The sequence below is a fragment of the Lactuca sativa genome, chromosome 3 (genome assembly GCF_002870075.4).
Source record: "Lactuca sativa cultivar Salinas chromosome 3, Lsat_Salinas_v11, whole genome shotgun sequence".
NCBI lineage: Eukaryota > Viridiplantae > Streptophyta > Magnoliopsida > Asterales > Asteraceae > Lactuca > Lactuca sativa.
Window position 1 is genome coordinate 12,441,666 of NC_056625.2, and position 16,561 is coordinate 12,458,226.

The 16,561-nt window shown below is 30.3% G+C and overlaps 1 protein-coding gene across 2 annotated transcripts; it reads left to right on the top strand.

Annotated features, from left to right (window-relative positions):
* The first annotated feature begins 13,210 nt into the window (after window positions 1-13,210).
* On the top strand, window positions 13,211-16,194 carry LOC111886488 (G-patch domain-containing protein 1). 2 transcript variants are annotated; one of them, XM_023882741.3, is made up of 10 exons: window positions 13,211-13,472; window positions 13,600-13,684; window positions 14,250-14,326; window positions 14,429-14,456; window positions 14,537-14,612; window positions 14,716-14,782; window positions 14,879-14,975; window positions 15,073-15,260; window positions 15,372-15,701; window positions 15,793-16,194. In XM_023882741.3, the coding sequence occupies exons 1-10, from the start codon at window positions 13,395-13,397 to the stop codon at window positions 15,850-15,852; spliced, it is 1,086 nt and encodes a 361-aa protein (XP_023738509.1). In that variant the 5' UTR covers window positions 13,211-13,394; the 3' UTR covers window positions 15,853-16,194. The 2 variants fall into 2 exon arrangements, with proteins under 2 accessions (XP_023738509.1, XP_023738510.1); XM_023882742.3 differs by having other exon boundaries at window positions 13,213-13,472; window positions 15,076-15,260.
* The last annotated feature ends 367 nt before the right edge of the window (window positions 16,195-16,561 follow it).

Consider the following 16,561-nt stretch of genomic DNA (forward strand, 5'->3'; position numbering starts at 1 on the left):
CGAGATTCAATATCGACCCGGTGCCAGCAATCGAGTAGCAGATGCCTTGTCTAGAAAGGAATTTCCCATACAGTGCAACAACCTTCAAATGGGAGTTTGGCAATTATGGGACAAGCTGAAGGATGAAATCTCCAGGGATCGATGAATTTATCCAAAGAATCAAGTCAGAAGTGGAAAAAGAACCGGACTCACACAAAGGTTTCACAATTTACCAAGGGAACCTCTTGTATAAAGGTAGATTAGTCATCCCTGCCACGTCTCCCTTACTCCCAGAAATTATGGCTGCTTTTCATGACTCGCCCATTGGCGGACATGGGGGAGAAAAGAAAACATACTTAAGAATGGCAGTTAAGTTGTATTGGCAGGGGATGAGAACATCTATAGGGGAATATGTCAAAAATTGTCAAGTGTGCCAAACACATAAGGCACTCAACACATCCCCAACAGGACTCTTACAGCCAATTCCTATTCCCTCGCAGACTTGGGATGAAGTCACAATGGACTTCATCGAAGGGCTCCCAAAATCCGGAGGGTGGGATACCATATGGGTGGTCGTGGACCGCTTGACGAAATACGCCCACTTCATCCCTCTAAAACACCCGTTTACAACATCCAAGGTTGCAGGGGAGTTTATCAAGCAAATTGTAAGACTACACGGCTTCCCTTCGTCCATCATTAGTGACAGGGACACAATCTTCCTCAGTCAGTTATGGAAAGAACTTCTCTAACTCCACGGGGTGCAGCTGAAGCGAAGTACGACCTACCATCCCCAAACGGATGGGCAGTCGGAGGTGGTAAACCGTTGTCTAGAAACATATCTAAGGTGTTTCTATTCGGAAAAACCCAAGAATTGGTCCTCTTGGCTCGCTTGGGCTGAATTGTGGTACAACACCACTCACCATTCGTCCACTAACTGTACCCCTTTCAAGGCCCTCTATGGTCGAGACCCACCCCCCATCATCAGATACGAGGGGCAGCAAACAAACCTGGATACTATTGATCAACTGTTGACAAATAGAGATGCCATTTTGGATGATTTGCGTATGAACCTCATCAGGGCCCAACAAAAAATGGCATTACAATCCAACAAGCACCGACGCGACATAGCGTTTGAGGAAGGGGACATGGTCTTCCTGAAGCTAAGACCATACAGGCAGCAAAGTCTCACAAAACGAAAATATGAAAAACTCTCACCTTGCTACTATGGGCCCTACCGGATCTTGAACAAGATTGGCAAGGTGGCATACAAACTCGACCTTCCCCCGACTGCCAACATCCATCTCGTATTCCACATGTCGCAGCTTCGTGCAGCTCACGGAAGTCCCTTACCACCAATGAGTTACCACCCCAACTCAATGAAGACTTAGAACTGATCATGCAACCAATGCTACTGTAAGGAATACATGCAAAAAAAGGGCCAGAACAAGGCCAGGAGGTCTTGATCCAATGGAAGGGATTCTCACAAAAGGAAGCTACCTGGGAAGACTATGTTCGAGTGAACACACAGTTTCCAGAATTTAACCTTGAGGGCAAGGTTAAAGTTTGGGAGGCGGGTATTGATAGGCCTAAGGACTCATTGGTCTATAGCAGGAAGAAAACAGGCCCACTCCATCTAGCCCAACTTGATCATTTCGGATCCTTTAATTTATTTTCTTATTGGTTGACGTTTTTGTCTTGTCTTTACGTATTGAGAGTCTGTTATTTTCTTTTTGTTCCACTCATGATTGTTAGTAGTGGGGTAGGAGTGTCTGGGTCGTTAGGTTGTATTGGTTGCTTGTCTTTTTTTGTCCCCTGCCCTCCTTCTTATATGGAGAGGGAGTCTTGTTTCTTCCTTATGTGAAAAATCAATGAAACAATTCTTTTGAGCTTGGGAGAGCACCCACCTTTATAATTGTGGGATTTCTTTGTTATCGTTCTAGTTTGAGCTATCATTTAGTTTCTAGATCAGTACCACACTTGCGTTCAATTGATTGGTTGGACACTTAAATAGTTATAGCACCATATTTGCGTTCAATTGATTGGTTGGACACTTAAATAGTTATAGCCATTTCTGTGTATTTAAGTTGAGTTTGTGAGGGATTATTAAGAATTTATTGAAATACAAAAAGTTCTTAGATCATATGCCTACAATATGTTTGTTGAAATGCCTAATGAGATATATAAGACATTAAGTTGTGAATATTATAAATAGTTATAGGGGTGTTCTGTTGGAATAATTCAGAATTGGGGACAAAAATAGCCTTGGGGGCATTTTAAGAAAGTTACCTTTTAAGCGTTATTTGTGTTATTTTAGGATACTACGGGTTTTAGTATAAAAATGTGGGTATTGTTTTAGTTTTATTTTACAAAGTTTTTCCAACAATAAAGAGCATTATTTAGCAAGTAATCTCAGTTCCTCTCATTGTATTTTCCACTGTTTTCGTTCTTCTGTTCCCACCTTTGCTCTTCAGAATTCTTCCTTCCTGTTCTGTTTTCTTTTCGTAAGCATCAAGGTTGCATCATGTATCAGGTAGATACCTTACATGTTCATCCCGCGGATTACGGTTTGTAATTTTGTCAAACCACACTTTGCTGTGTGGTTTGTGATTTTTGATTAGGAGACTGCAGTTCAAACCGTGAAGAATATATGTAACACTCGTTAGATGTATGCGATACTTAAAAAATCAACCAAATTGGTCATACAGATTGAAACTTAAAAACGAATTTAAGTAGAATGCATAAAATAGTTTGCTATTAAAGCAAAAGATTCAATGATTTTTCATGAAAACAAAAATAGAATATGTTTTTTAATATTAGAACGCATTTGCCCTCTGTGTATGGCTCACCTATTGAGTAACCTTTCATTTGCCCTCTGTTATGGCTCACCTATTGAGTAAACTTTCACTTGCTTTTAACGAAATTACTTTTATAGCTTAAGCTTGGTGCTTCAAATTAGATCCTAAAGGCAAAAACTTTTGATTAATCATATATGTATTTTGATTGTTTGTGTGAAGTAACCCAAAACAAAATTTATTTTATTTTATTTTTTCATTTTTTAATTTCTCCTATGTGTTTTTTAAAATTTTGATTATATCCAATAATATTGCTTTGAACATATATAACTACATTTAGCCTTGGTTAGATTACATATTAAAAGTTTTTCAAACCGCATAAAACTACAAGCACTGCACCACACCACATATTGCGGTTTAGAACTTTTACAGTACGATTTGTGTTTTCCAAAAAAATCAAATCGCATATGCAGTGCGTTTTGCGGTTTTTAATCTAAATTGCGCAGTGAAAACCCTTAAGTGGGCATCTGAATTAATGTATTAAATTGTGAATGAATGTGGTGAATTTAATATTTTAATATCTTATTTTTTGTCTACTTTTGTTAATCTTAGTTTTAATTGTTGTTAAGTTTGAATTAAATTGTGAATTTATTGTACTAAACTTTGGATTTTGTGTATTACGTTGTGCATTGACTGTATGAAGAGTTTTAAGTTGATAATATAGATATGAATGCATATTTTTTGTGTATTAAATTGAGAATTTATTGTATTGACCTGTGAGTTTTGTGTATCAAGCCGTGATTTTTTTTTGTTTTAAACTGTAAATTGACCGCGTTAAGCTGTGAATTTTCTGTTTACTTGATGAATTGACTATATTAAGTTGTAAATATTGTGTATTAAGTTGTGAACTGTATATATTAAACTGTGAATTGATAGTATTAAAAGTTTTTAAGTTGATAATATGGTTATGAAGTTATACTTTTTGTGTATTAAACTGTGAATTTAATTGTATTAAGTTGTGATTTTTGTATTTTAAACTTTAAATTAACTGCATTAAGATGTGGATTGTCTGTTTAAACTGTGAATTAAATATATTAAGCTGTGAATTTTGTATACCAAACTGTGATTTTTGTGTTTTAAATTGTGAATTGACTGCATTAAGTTATGAATTATTTGTTTACATTGTGAATTAACTGTATTAAGCTGTGAATTTCTAATGAATTTTGTGATAAAATATAAATGATTTATGTATGAATGTTTGTATTAATTTTCTTGTGAATATATATATATATATATATATATATATATATATATATATATATATATATATATATATATATTTGTGTTGTATAAATATTTAAGAATGTATTAATTTTTATAATTATTTTGCATTAAACTTATAATAACTGAAATAATTGGTTTATTAAATTGTGAATATATATATAACATTTAAGCACTTTATTAATGATTTTATGTACATATTTGATTTGGAATGAATGATGATTGTGATGGTGACCCATGTGGTTGGTTGCGGGGTGTGTTAGTTGGTGGTGTTGGTAAAGTTTGATTTTGACTTCTTTAAATAAGTGAATTAGTGTATAATAGATTGTATTATATTATGTTGTGAATTTTATGTATTAAACTAACAACGAACTATATGGAGTTGTAAATTTTATATAATTTTTGTGTTAAAATATGAATGAAAATAATAAACTACGTATTCTTGAATTAAGATATTTATTAAACTGTGAATATGATATTTTAAACCGTTATTTTATTTTAAAGAAATCTAAAATTTAGAAAAAAGAAATTTGAATCTGTCAAAGCACAATTTTATTTTATTTTTAAAATTTTGTAAATTTGGCTACAAAAATGACATAGTATGTGTTAAAAATTATTACCAAAGAAATGAGAATTACAATGTTTGTTCTATTAATGTGTGAATACGATCAGAAAAATAACATTGAATTTGGTGTTAGCTAGGCTGTGGTCTGATGGCGGTTCGGCGGTGGTCCGAGGGCGGTCTAACAACAAGTGGCAACTTGTTGAAACTAGAGAATCGAAAATTTTGCTTAATATAATATTAATGTTTGATTTGTCCAAAATGCTTTTAATGAAAATTTCAAAAAATGATTTTTAGAGTTATTAACCTTTTTTGGTTTTCATTTGAACCAACCATATATATATATATATATATATATATATATATATATATATATATATATATATATATATATATATATATAATTTACATAAAAAATCGGTTTTGTCCGTTTCAAATTGGATTCCAACCGCCCCCTACAGGTTCAGATTAATTTTCATTGAAATCTAATTTCAATCCATGCCGATTTAGCCCACGTTTTACATCGTTGGCCCAATCTGAAACCAATTTCAAAACAATACCCCTTTTTCGTGATTTAAAAGAATAAAAAATCAATTTTATGCACCTCTACATATAACTATAAGAACATAAGCGGACCACTGAATTCATTGAGTTACTACTCGAAAGCCATCAATTAACTAAAACTCATATCGAGACTTAATACTTAAACTAAACATAAGAACACAAAATTCAATATAATTAAGAGCATAATCCTCGTAGAACTTTCATTTTCTGAACATACTAAAAACCTTATTATAACTCAAATATCTATAACCTGAAAGAAAATATCTCTTCTTTAAACCATTAAGCATGATCATACTTTCATAAGTATCCATAAACATTTGGAATCCGTTACATATGTATTCGGTCAAAGCATCGATGCTTACGTTTTCTACCACTATATGATGGAAAATATTCAAATTGTGTTTGGTGTAGTTGCATACATCAAGATGAAAGTCGAAGACAATTAAATCGAGAAACATGTGGTTTTGATTTGTGACTATGATGAGAAACACATATAGTAGATATATAAATTGGGTGGCGGTGGTTGTGTGAAACATCAATCACCTTCGGTCATTGAGAATAACAACATACTTTAAGAAAGTATGAAAAAAAATCTTTTAGTGTACACGTTGTTGCAAAAATGTCTCTATGCATACATATAAATGATAAACAAATAAAAGTTTGAATTCATAGACTCAATACAAAAATAAATGAAATTCTACTCCAACAGTTCATAGATATAGATAAAATACCACATATCTAAAAAGATATATATATATATATATATATATATATATATATATGTGTGTGTGTGTGTGTGTGTGATCTTCTTGGTCACATCTGAACCTATGTCTTTTAACCCTCTTAACTATATAACTTTATTTTATTTTTTTATAACTACTTTAATCATTTTTAATAAAATCTTTTATAGTTTTGCTAATTTTTTTACTAAACTTGTTTATTTAATGAAATCTTTTTTAAACATATTATATTTTAAAGTATTATTTTTAAATTATTTATTTATATTTGTTTTTATGTATATTTATATACTAGTTGTGAGATCCGTATATTATACGCGTCAATTAAATCAAAATGTTAAATAGGAACGATTAAATGAGAAGATTATTTGAATTTGAAATTTGAAATAAATAAAAGTTATGAGAAAAAAAAAAACATGCAAAAAATAAATAAATTAAAATTATGTATTTAGTTATCAGACCCGTGTATCAAACAAATTAATTATAACAAAATGTTAAACACAAAGGTTTAAATTGTAAATTTATTTGAAATTGAAATTTAAAATTTAAAATTTGAAATTAATATCATTATGGTATGTTTAATTTATGGAAACTAAATCTCCCTTAATAAATGAAGATTTTCTGCCACGTGTCACCACCTCATTCAATATGACACATGGCATTTTTATACTTTTTTCAATTAAATTTTATTCCACTTGGCAAATTATGGATTGTTTGGTTTTTTTTTCAAATTAAAAATTCTCAAAATTTTACTGCATTATACAAATAAAGGAAACGGCAATATCCTTCTGATTTTTGTCAATCAATACATTTACTCCAAATATATCTTCCTAAATTACATACACAATTCTCGGAAATCAACACTCATATTAACTTTTATTTGTTGAAACTTATCAAATCAATTCATTCACAACTATTCTTCATATCCTTTCCAAATTCAATTTTGAAAAATGTATACAACTACAATCTTATTCATAAGTCGTGTTTTATTGAGAGATTGAAGATTTACAGCATCTCCACGTTCATCATCAAACTTCATTATCAACAATATCTACTACATCAGGTTAGCATATGTAATGATCGATACAATTACTTTACAGAATCACCAAAATGATTTGATTCTTTTTATTTGAACATTTCATGTTTTCCTCTTCTCCTTCCATGATGTGTTCGATTTGTATACAAATTTATATACTAATTATTTACACATGTTTTACTGCATATAAGTTGTTCGATTAAATGCCTCAAAGAAATTTTGTTTCCCTGTCACACACCCTGCTGCAACAACTGTGATTGTCATGTTTTGCACTTTTACTCTGAGTCTTTTCTCCTGCATATCAAAATATCTTAAACATTTTTGAATTAAAATTGATCACATGCATATAAAGGATTAAATTTTGTTGGATAACACAACCAATATATAGGCAATTCTTCAAAATAGAGTTGCACATGATTGGTTTTAAGGAATTTGAATTCCAAACAATTAGAATTTCAATAACAAAATATCTTTAATGCATTTGGTCGACAGAAAAGTGTATCAAACTATTTTTGTTCTCTGTTTGGTTTTACATATCTTTCTGGTAGTTGCACATAAGGGTATTTTGGACATTTCGCCATGTATTTCCTTAAATGCCCCTGATTTATATTTCTGTACATAAATGAATTTTAAAGTTGAATAACTTTGTTTACAATGATTACATATTGTAACACAAGGATATGGGAATACAACGATTTAGGAATTTCTATTTTTTTTATTATTGTTAGTTTATTAACTAATCTCTGAACCTGTATAATGGCTTTTTTTAAATGCCGCTAATTTTTTTTATAGTTTATCTACATGTAAAAAGTTCAAATCTATTTTGAAACATGATTATTTAGAGTTATTTAGATGATAATATTAATATACTAATACTCCCAACAAATACCCCAATAAAAGTCAAATGTAATTTTGGACATAAGGGTATTTTGGACATTTCACCATGTCTTTCTTTAAATGCCCCTGATTTCTATTTCTGTACATAAAGGAATTTTGAAGGTTGAATAACTTTGTTTACAATGATTACATATTGTAACACATGGAAAGGCACAAGTCGTTAAAAAAGGTGTTGTTGTAAGATATTTCAAGAATATCATGTCAATTAATCATCAATAACTCCCCAGTCTAACAATACATGGGTTGTTTATAGTTTCTATTTTTGGAAACAATTTCTACAACAGGATGTTTAATAATGCAATTTACAGAAGCAAATGCACAACTTACAAGCCAAACAAATTTGTTAAATTTATTGTTTCCACTTAACTTATTTACATATTTGTAAAGAGTGCAAATGCATATATTTACTTTCCTATATGTGTACTATTTATGCTTCGTCATCATGCTTTTGAAAATTATTTTTGTCATTTATTTATAATACTTTTATGTTATATAACAACTAATCTTCGTTACTACATTTGGTTTAGAGCTTAATGGAAAACACCAATGTTACCATGATCAGTGACTTGGCACTTGCAAAAGATGACTATACGATCAAGGTTCGAATTATTCGTCTGGGGAAACAGATTCGTATGATTGGAATGATATTGATGGACGAAAGGGTATTTTGGATTTTTTTTAGTTTATTATTTTTGATATTATTTATTTATACATGTTAAGTTATAATTATTTTTATGTGTAGTATAACTTTATATTTTTTCATCTATTTATACGACGCCAAAATTGAATGTAATGTGGATAAACCATTTGCATCCCTACAAGGAAAAACTTTGGAAGAATATGGTGATTACTACATTCAAAAACTCACAATAGGGTTAAATAATGGTGCTATAAAGTTTGTTGATGGTCCACATAAACTCTATTTCCAGTATAGCACTAAGGCAATGACAAAGCTGGAATAACAACCAAATTGTTGATTCCTAAGGTGGAAAAATGATCGTAAACAACAATCTTTCTTTGCTACTCATTGCTTTCTTCTAAGAATTTTTTTTTTTATATTTCCTTCTTTTACTTGCATATTATTTTGGATTTCAAAATTTTGTGTTTGGTAAACTATGAATATTCATTTGTGTGATCTTTTACTTTTTTAATTGAATAATGGAATTGGGTTTTGGATGTTTGTTTGTGATAGCTTCTACTAAACAATAGTATTGTTTTCTTTGTGTTTGTTCTAAACAATATATGGTTTTGATCCATTTCTGTGTATTGTTATGGTATGAAAATGGTCAAATGAAGGTTGAATTTTCATGTAAAAATACCTTTTGGTTTTGGTTTTTTTCTCTGCCATCAAAATATAAAAAATAACTCACATAATTTTGACCCAATAATATAAAAAATAACTCATATAATTTTGCATATATAAACTGCGAAATTCTTAATATTATCATATTGAGCTGCGATTTTTTTTTTGGTAAATGTGAATATTCTTTTTTTTTTGGAAAATGATAAATGAGATTAGTCTTTATTGTCTTTTTTCTCTCTATTATTTATGTTATGATTTGAAGTTGTTGGTATTTTTAAAAATTGAAATCTTAGTAATTTAGGATCACAATGTGATTAGATTTTAGGTAATAGAAATACCATAGCCTGATGATTATTTAAATTTAAGGAATATGTACAAGATTAGACTGTAATTGAATGAGTATATTTTACAAATTTGTACGTACAGTGTGTGTTAGTTCAAGGCTTTATTCGGCCCTTTTTTTTCCCAACATAAGATCAATATGTTTTTGAGAATATATGATACAATAAACAAGTATAACGAGTATTTTCATTTTCATCATTTTCACTTTGCATCTTCATCCAGGTTAAATAGAAAACAATACCCAACTACATTACAACTTTATTTTCCAAAATAAGAATTCCATTACACCATATTAATTAAATTTGAATCTATGGAATCTACGTGTCACCTATGTGTCGGCAAAACCAAGCTAAAACTAATATGAATTTTCCTCCTCGTAACTTACAAAACTGGTTTCAACACTGTCGTCATTACCACTACCACTAACATGATCCAATGTGCTCATAAAAACTGATCCATCAGATTCAGATGTATCCGACTGTGATTGCGATGGTAAAGTCACAGCACTTCCCATTGTCATTTCTTCAACCTCAATATAACTGCAAAATGCATATATCTTCAACAAAACCAATATTATATATTATCTGTTTTAAATTTATTTCACAAAAAATCATACCTTCCTACTTGAAATTCTACTACCAGACAAAAATCAGGCCTCTGTTCCAATACTTCCTTTATAGGAATAAAACTGCATAATTCCCAAACAATTTCTAAATTTCTTCTTTACAAAATATTTTCAACTAATAATAAATGACTCTTCCTACCTGCCATTTTTTTCGTTTATCAATATTACATTTTATGCTAAGGTTCCTATCATTTCAATTTTCAAATTTCTAACTCCTTACATCTCCAATAATAGTCATCAACACAATTTTGCTTACTTTAATAAGGAACCCATGAATGACTAAGATTTTGAAAGGTCATTATGTTTTAATTTCTGAAGCCCCTGAAATATTAACAATCATGAAACTTTATCACAATGACATATCCTTGTGGAAATAACAATTCACCCTACTCAGAAATGATCTATTGCATTACATTACCTGTTGTGAAAACAGCTTGTCGTTCATCATCGATTCCTAGATATAAGCATTTGGAACACTGAAAATATAAAAAAAATATAGGAAAAGCAAGCTGCCATGAAATGCTAATATAATAAGGGAGGTGATTCTTCCACTATATATATATATATTAAAGGAAGTGGTACCTTTATGACCTTGTAGTATCCATTTGGCATTTCATGACCCTTTGTAACATCCTGCAACAAATAAAGGTCAGAAACACAATGTGGATGGAGAATATACTAATTTATGAGAGACCACATAGTTGCTCAAACTTACAAGTAGCTTCAAATGATGAAAACAGAACACAATCATGTATGACTTGATAAACAACATGAAGCATTAATGTAATGAACATACATTCATATGCATATTGTGGATGGAAAATATACTAATTTATGAGAGATTATTCCGATTACCATATCTTACTCCCAACAACACCAACCCATCCCTTGTAATGCCACAACCTGCATAAAATTATCCTTTTAGAATAAAGAGATAGAAACAAAGATAGGAGATAGAGCACACATACCACTCTTGTGAAATTAAGGTTGCTACCGTTGTCTATAACTTATCAGTAAAATCATTAAATACATACCTAAATCGACATTATTACTCACAAACCCTAGAACAAAGCCCTTTAACCCAAAAAAATTTAGCCATACCATGTATCTTTAAAGTCATCATCTAAGTATGTTATATGGTGCGACATAGACTTGATGGATTGTATTTTATTTCCTTCATTACCCTTCATTAATGACTCATAAAATAAAGGTGGCTTGTATTTTGAGTTGTTTTCATCTTCACACTGACAAAAATACACCAACGAATTCGCACCATCCCATATTTGTTGCTAACTTTATGGCCCCTCCATTCATCATCCTTTTTTAATAAATGAAAGTTTTTTTTGCCATATATCATATTCTCCTTCATTTTGACACTTGTCATTTTGTGAAAATTTTAAAAATTTTATTTTCCACTTGTCATTTTTTAGGAATTTTTATTTTCTTAAAATAAATCATCTTTAATAAATGAATTTTTTTTTTGTCACATGTCATATTCTCCTTCATTTTGACACTTGTCATTTTGTGATAATTTTAGAAATTTTATTTTCCACTTGTCATTTTTTAGAAATTTTCATTTTTTTAAAATAAAATTCCATAAAATTGTAATGGGTTCTATAAGGAGATAAAATCATCCTATTAATTTGGTAATAAATTCTCATAAATACTTCAAACAATTTAGTTTCTTTTGTAAATTTTCAGAAGATTACATTATGTTATGTAAAGTATTATATCATAAAATATTTCATATTTGTATATTGATATTAAAATTTTATTTTTAATAAGCCCGTATAATATACGGGTCTCACACCTAGTTAATAATATATTGGAAATGGAAAATGAAATAAATGACAAGTAGAAAATAAATATATCTCTAAATTATGACAAAATGACATGTGGCCAATTAAATGAGAGAATGACATGTGACAAAATCATTCTTATTTATTAGGATAGAGATAGATTTTTACGTATTTAAAAATTGATTTTTTTAGAGATATGTTATCTATTATTTTACATACATTACCTTTTTGTAATTTTTTACACCTTTTTATGAAGTTTTTGACAAAATTAGTTTTTTTTAAAACTTCTTTACACATATTTACATATTTTTGTTTTTTATGATTTCACCATTTAACAAATTAATGTTCTTTTAGAATTTTTTTTATCTTTGATTTATTTTTATGATTTACCCACTTATTTTTTCAATCTTTTTTCATACTTATTTCCATTAAGATTCTAAAAATATACATATAAATCATTTTTTTATTATTATTTGTCATATCATTATTGTTAAATTTTTTTTATCGGTGGACTAATTATAAAAAAATGAAAATGTAATTATAGCGAATTTATTTGTATTTCAGTTTATTTTAATAATCTATAGACATTAAAAAACATACAATTTTCTTCTAAGTTTGGTGCATCTTTTCATTTACATATGAGATGTGGTCCGCAAAATACATAATTTTTACATTTTAAAAAACAAAAAACACCAAAAACTTCAAATACTTCTCCTCATGTTACCTATTATATATTCAGTAGACACATAGAAAAAAAATATGTTGACTAAAAAACATGGTGATCGCCATAGGGTAGGAATCATATACTAATATTTAAATTTTGAAATAATTAAGATGGCTACTTATGATTAATAACACATTTAAAACATTTAAAGCATATGGTGTGAAAATCATGCAATCATATAAATTTGTCAAGTAAAATGCACACATTAATTCCACCCTTCCAAAGTCTCTTCCTCTTAAACACAAACTTATAAATGTTGAATCGACTCAAATAAATCATCTAAACCAATACTTGATAACAACTAATTAATCGATTTGTACCATACACGTTGAATGTTGTACGAGTCCAAACGATCTAAGAACCGAAACGGGTATGCACCTAACGGTCCGGTCCATGATCTATTGATTTCTCCTAAACAGTTATGGTTTGGTTTCAATCCGATGCAAATGCTCACCACTTTATCCCTAAAGAATAAGATTGCTATTTTATGAGTATCTAGAATTACATATTAGCTTTTAGTAAAACAAAGGGCTATACCTAAAATCTATAAAATACAAGTGACGAAAGGGAAAATAAGTTGGGTTGTTGGAGTCAAACGGCGCCATAGGAACGCATTCTATTGTACATCGGCCGACTTGTGCGAATCTGCTAAACCCTTGTTCCTCCTCCTCCTCCTCCCTCGAGCAGTCTCGAGAGCGAGAGCGAGAGCGAGAGAGAAACAACTCATCGTCGCCGGAAGCAAACGGAGAACTCATGGCCACTCCCGAAGTTCCTCTATGCTATGTAGGAGTTGCCAAAAAATCCGCCGCCTTTCGCCTCATGAAACAAATGGTTAGTTTGATTTCTTCAGGCAAATATAAGTCAAAAAATCCAGTTGATGTCAAAGTGTGTCTAATGACTTTAATTATGATAGATTCGGAGATATGTTTGATTGATGGATTATATTTGTATTTTGCAGGGATGGGAAGAAGGCGAAGGTCTTGGCAAGGATAAACAAGGGATCAAAGGCCATGTTAGGGTTACGAACAAACAAGATAATCTTGGTAAATGAACTAATTCCATACATTTGAAAAAAGAAATGTTAATTCGTGTTAGGGTTTCGAATAAAGCAGACACTCTTGGTATATGATTTACGGCTTAATGTTATCTTAAACAATCCTTCGAAGCTCTGATTTTACTACATTAAGAAGAGGTATTTCAGTATGAACACAAGCATTAGACCTAAACAGAAACTCTAGCTCATTCTTTAGGCTTTAGCAGTGGAAGTGTAAGTTTTGTATCATATGATTTACTATTAGTTATACTTCTGCCCGAATTTAGAGTCCATTTTTCTCTTTTAAAGCCGACAACCTGAAACATCAATTTGAAAGAACTAATTTTGAATCTTTAGTAGCAAAAGTGGATGTTAATCATGAGGCAGAAGGAGTATGTTTGTTTTCCAAAAGTCCATGCAGAATGAGTGCCAATATGGTTGTTCATGAAACAATAACAAAGATGAAGTGATTTCTTTTAATAATCACAATATTAGACATGCCAATGAGTTGTTTTTATTTTATGTTGTTTTATTTTTTTTATTTTTTTCTGCCTCTTAACTTGAATGCAAAACAGGTGTTGGCTTAGATAAGCCTAACGAATGGGCATTTGATACTACACAGTTTGATAATATTCTCAAAAAGCTGAAAGTGGTAAGTTCTTCAGTTTTCTTAACCTGAGCCTGTTCTCTCCTTTTTAAAAGTTTATTCACATGAATTATCTTATTAATCAAAATTTCATGTATCTATTAACAGCAAGCAACACAAACAAAACATGATGAAGGTATGTTTAAGTTACTGATTTGTAATTGTGATGAAGGTTTAGTATTTGTTAAACTCATGATCCTTGTTTTCTTATCTCAGAGGATGATGATGAAGAAACAGACTTACCAAAGGACAATAGTGAAAAAACTGTCAAGGCTACACGTCCCCAAGGAAGGTCATTGGTCATTTTCTTGCTCAAAATTGAGTTTAATTCTCATTTATTCATTATATCCAAATTATTAATACATATATAGGTATATATATTAATATATTACCAGATACAAGAGAAGAGAGAGAGGAAAGCTTGTGAATGCATACTCTGCTCAAGATCTTGAAGGAATCCTTGTATGTTTTCTTGTTTTTGCTCTATAACTATTACCATATTCTTGACTTTATGATTTAATTTCTTGACATTTAGAAAATTTGGATATTTTTTTTTAGGTCAAAAAGACTGAAGTGAGTCCAGAGCCTGAGTCTGTTTGTTATGAGGATGGAGAGTTAGAGCTGGTGGAAGCATCTGATAATCCAGAAGCACAAGGTAATTCTGTACTTGATGTTATGCTTTATTTTTATGGTTTAGTGGTGTATTAAAACTAAAAAGAAAACCATATTTTTAATATCTCAATATTTGTTAGCAGCTGAATATGAAAAAGAAATATCTCCAGACTGGTGGGGTAACAAATTTGGATTTGTGTCTGGAGGATTACTTGGAGCACAATCCAAGAGAAAGAAGTCTAACAGCACATCGGAAATCACTCAAAATAGTAACAAAAGGACTGCATTTTATGAAGAGGATCAAGAGAATCTTTACAAACTTGTACAAGTATGTACCTTTTTTTTTTTTTTTTCTTTTAATAATAAAAACTAAAAAGACCTCAACTTTTGAATAAAAAATCAACATCTACAAAATTGACATATTTTGTTGTTTTTGCAGGATAAAGCAACTTCTGGAAAACAGGGACTTGGTATAAAGGATCGCCCAAGGAAAATAGCAGGGGTTCGCTTTCAAGGGACAAAAACGTCTTTTAGCGACAGTGAGAGGGAGGAGTCTGAGTCGGAAGATGATCATTCTTTAAAAAAACAAAAAATTGATGATGTGTCGGAATCAAAAGTGAAGCTAAAGAAACTCTGTAGAAAGCTTCTTAGCCAAGTACCTGAGAAATCATTGAAGCTTAAAAAACTCAAAGCTCTAATCGATGAAAACTCTTCAATTTTTTCCAATTTCTCTTCAAAGAAGGATTCTCTTGAATTTTTGAGACAGAAGGTATGATTTTTTTTTTCTGGTCACACTATATAGAAAATGGTTGCATTTGATTCTGATATTAATAATTTCTGTTATTTTTTTTTTACTGTAGCTTGAACGCAGTGAAAAGTTTATTGTGGAAGGGAAGAGAGTTAGTCTCTCATCAAAATGAGAACAAATCTTTTTGGAGAATTTCAAAGTGTAGAGTTTGCTAAGGCTTGTAATCCTATCGAGTTACACAATTGGATTTGTTAGCAGGTAATTAATATTATTATTCTTAAGAGAATATAGATTTGAAAATTTTGAACACATCCATTTAGGGAATTTTAATGTGTCTTATTTTATTATTAACAGTTGTACCCTTTGTCATACTTGACTTAAATTATGGACGAGATTGTTTTCCAATCCATTGTGTGTTGTTTTGAATCAAAATGTCTGTAATTGCATGTTGTAATAACTTTTTTGGGTGTTGAAGAAACAATGATGACAAGTGAATTTTGATTTTGCTTGTAAAGAGTCACTTTTGTTCATATTCTCGGTTAAATAACGAATTGCGATAATGAGTCACTTTGTGAAAAACCTTTTTTAATTGCAACTCAAAAAAAGGGGCTTTCATTCATTAAACCGAGACATAGAAGTTGTTCTTTTTTTTTGGTTTTTTAACACCATACTAGTTTAACAAAAAATGATTGTTAAAAAATTATATATATAAGGATGAGTTGATTTTGTGTTTTATTTTGTTTTATTTGGTTACATGATGTTGTTATCTTCTTTTAATTAAAAAAAAATAGATGATCTTGAGGTTATGTGTAGTGAGCATTTCGAATGAAACCAAAATGGGAGAGAAATAAATTCCGAAGTGTAGAAAAAATTTATATTTG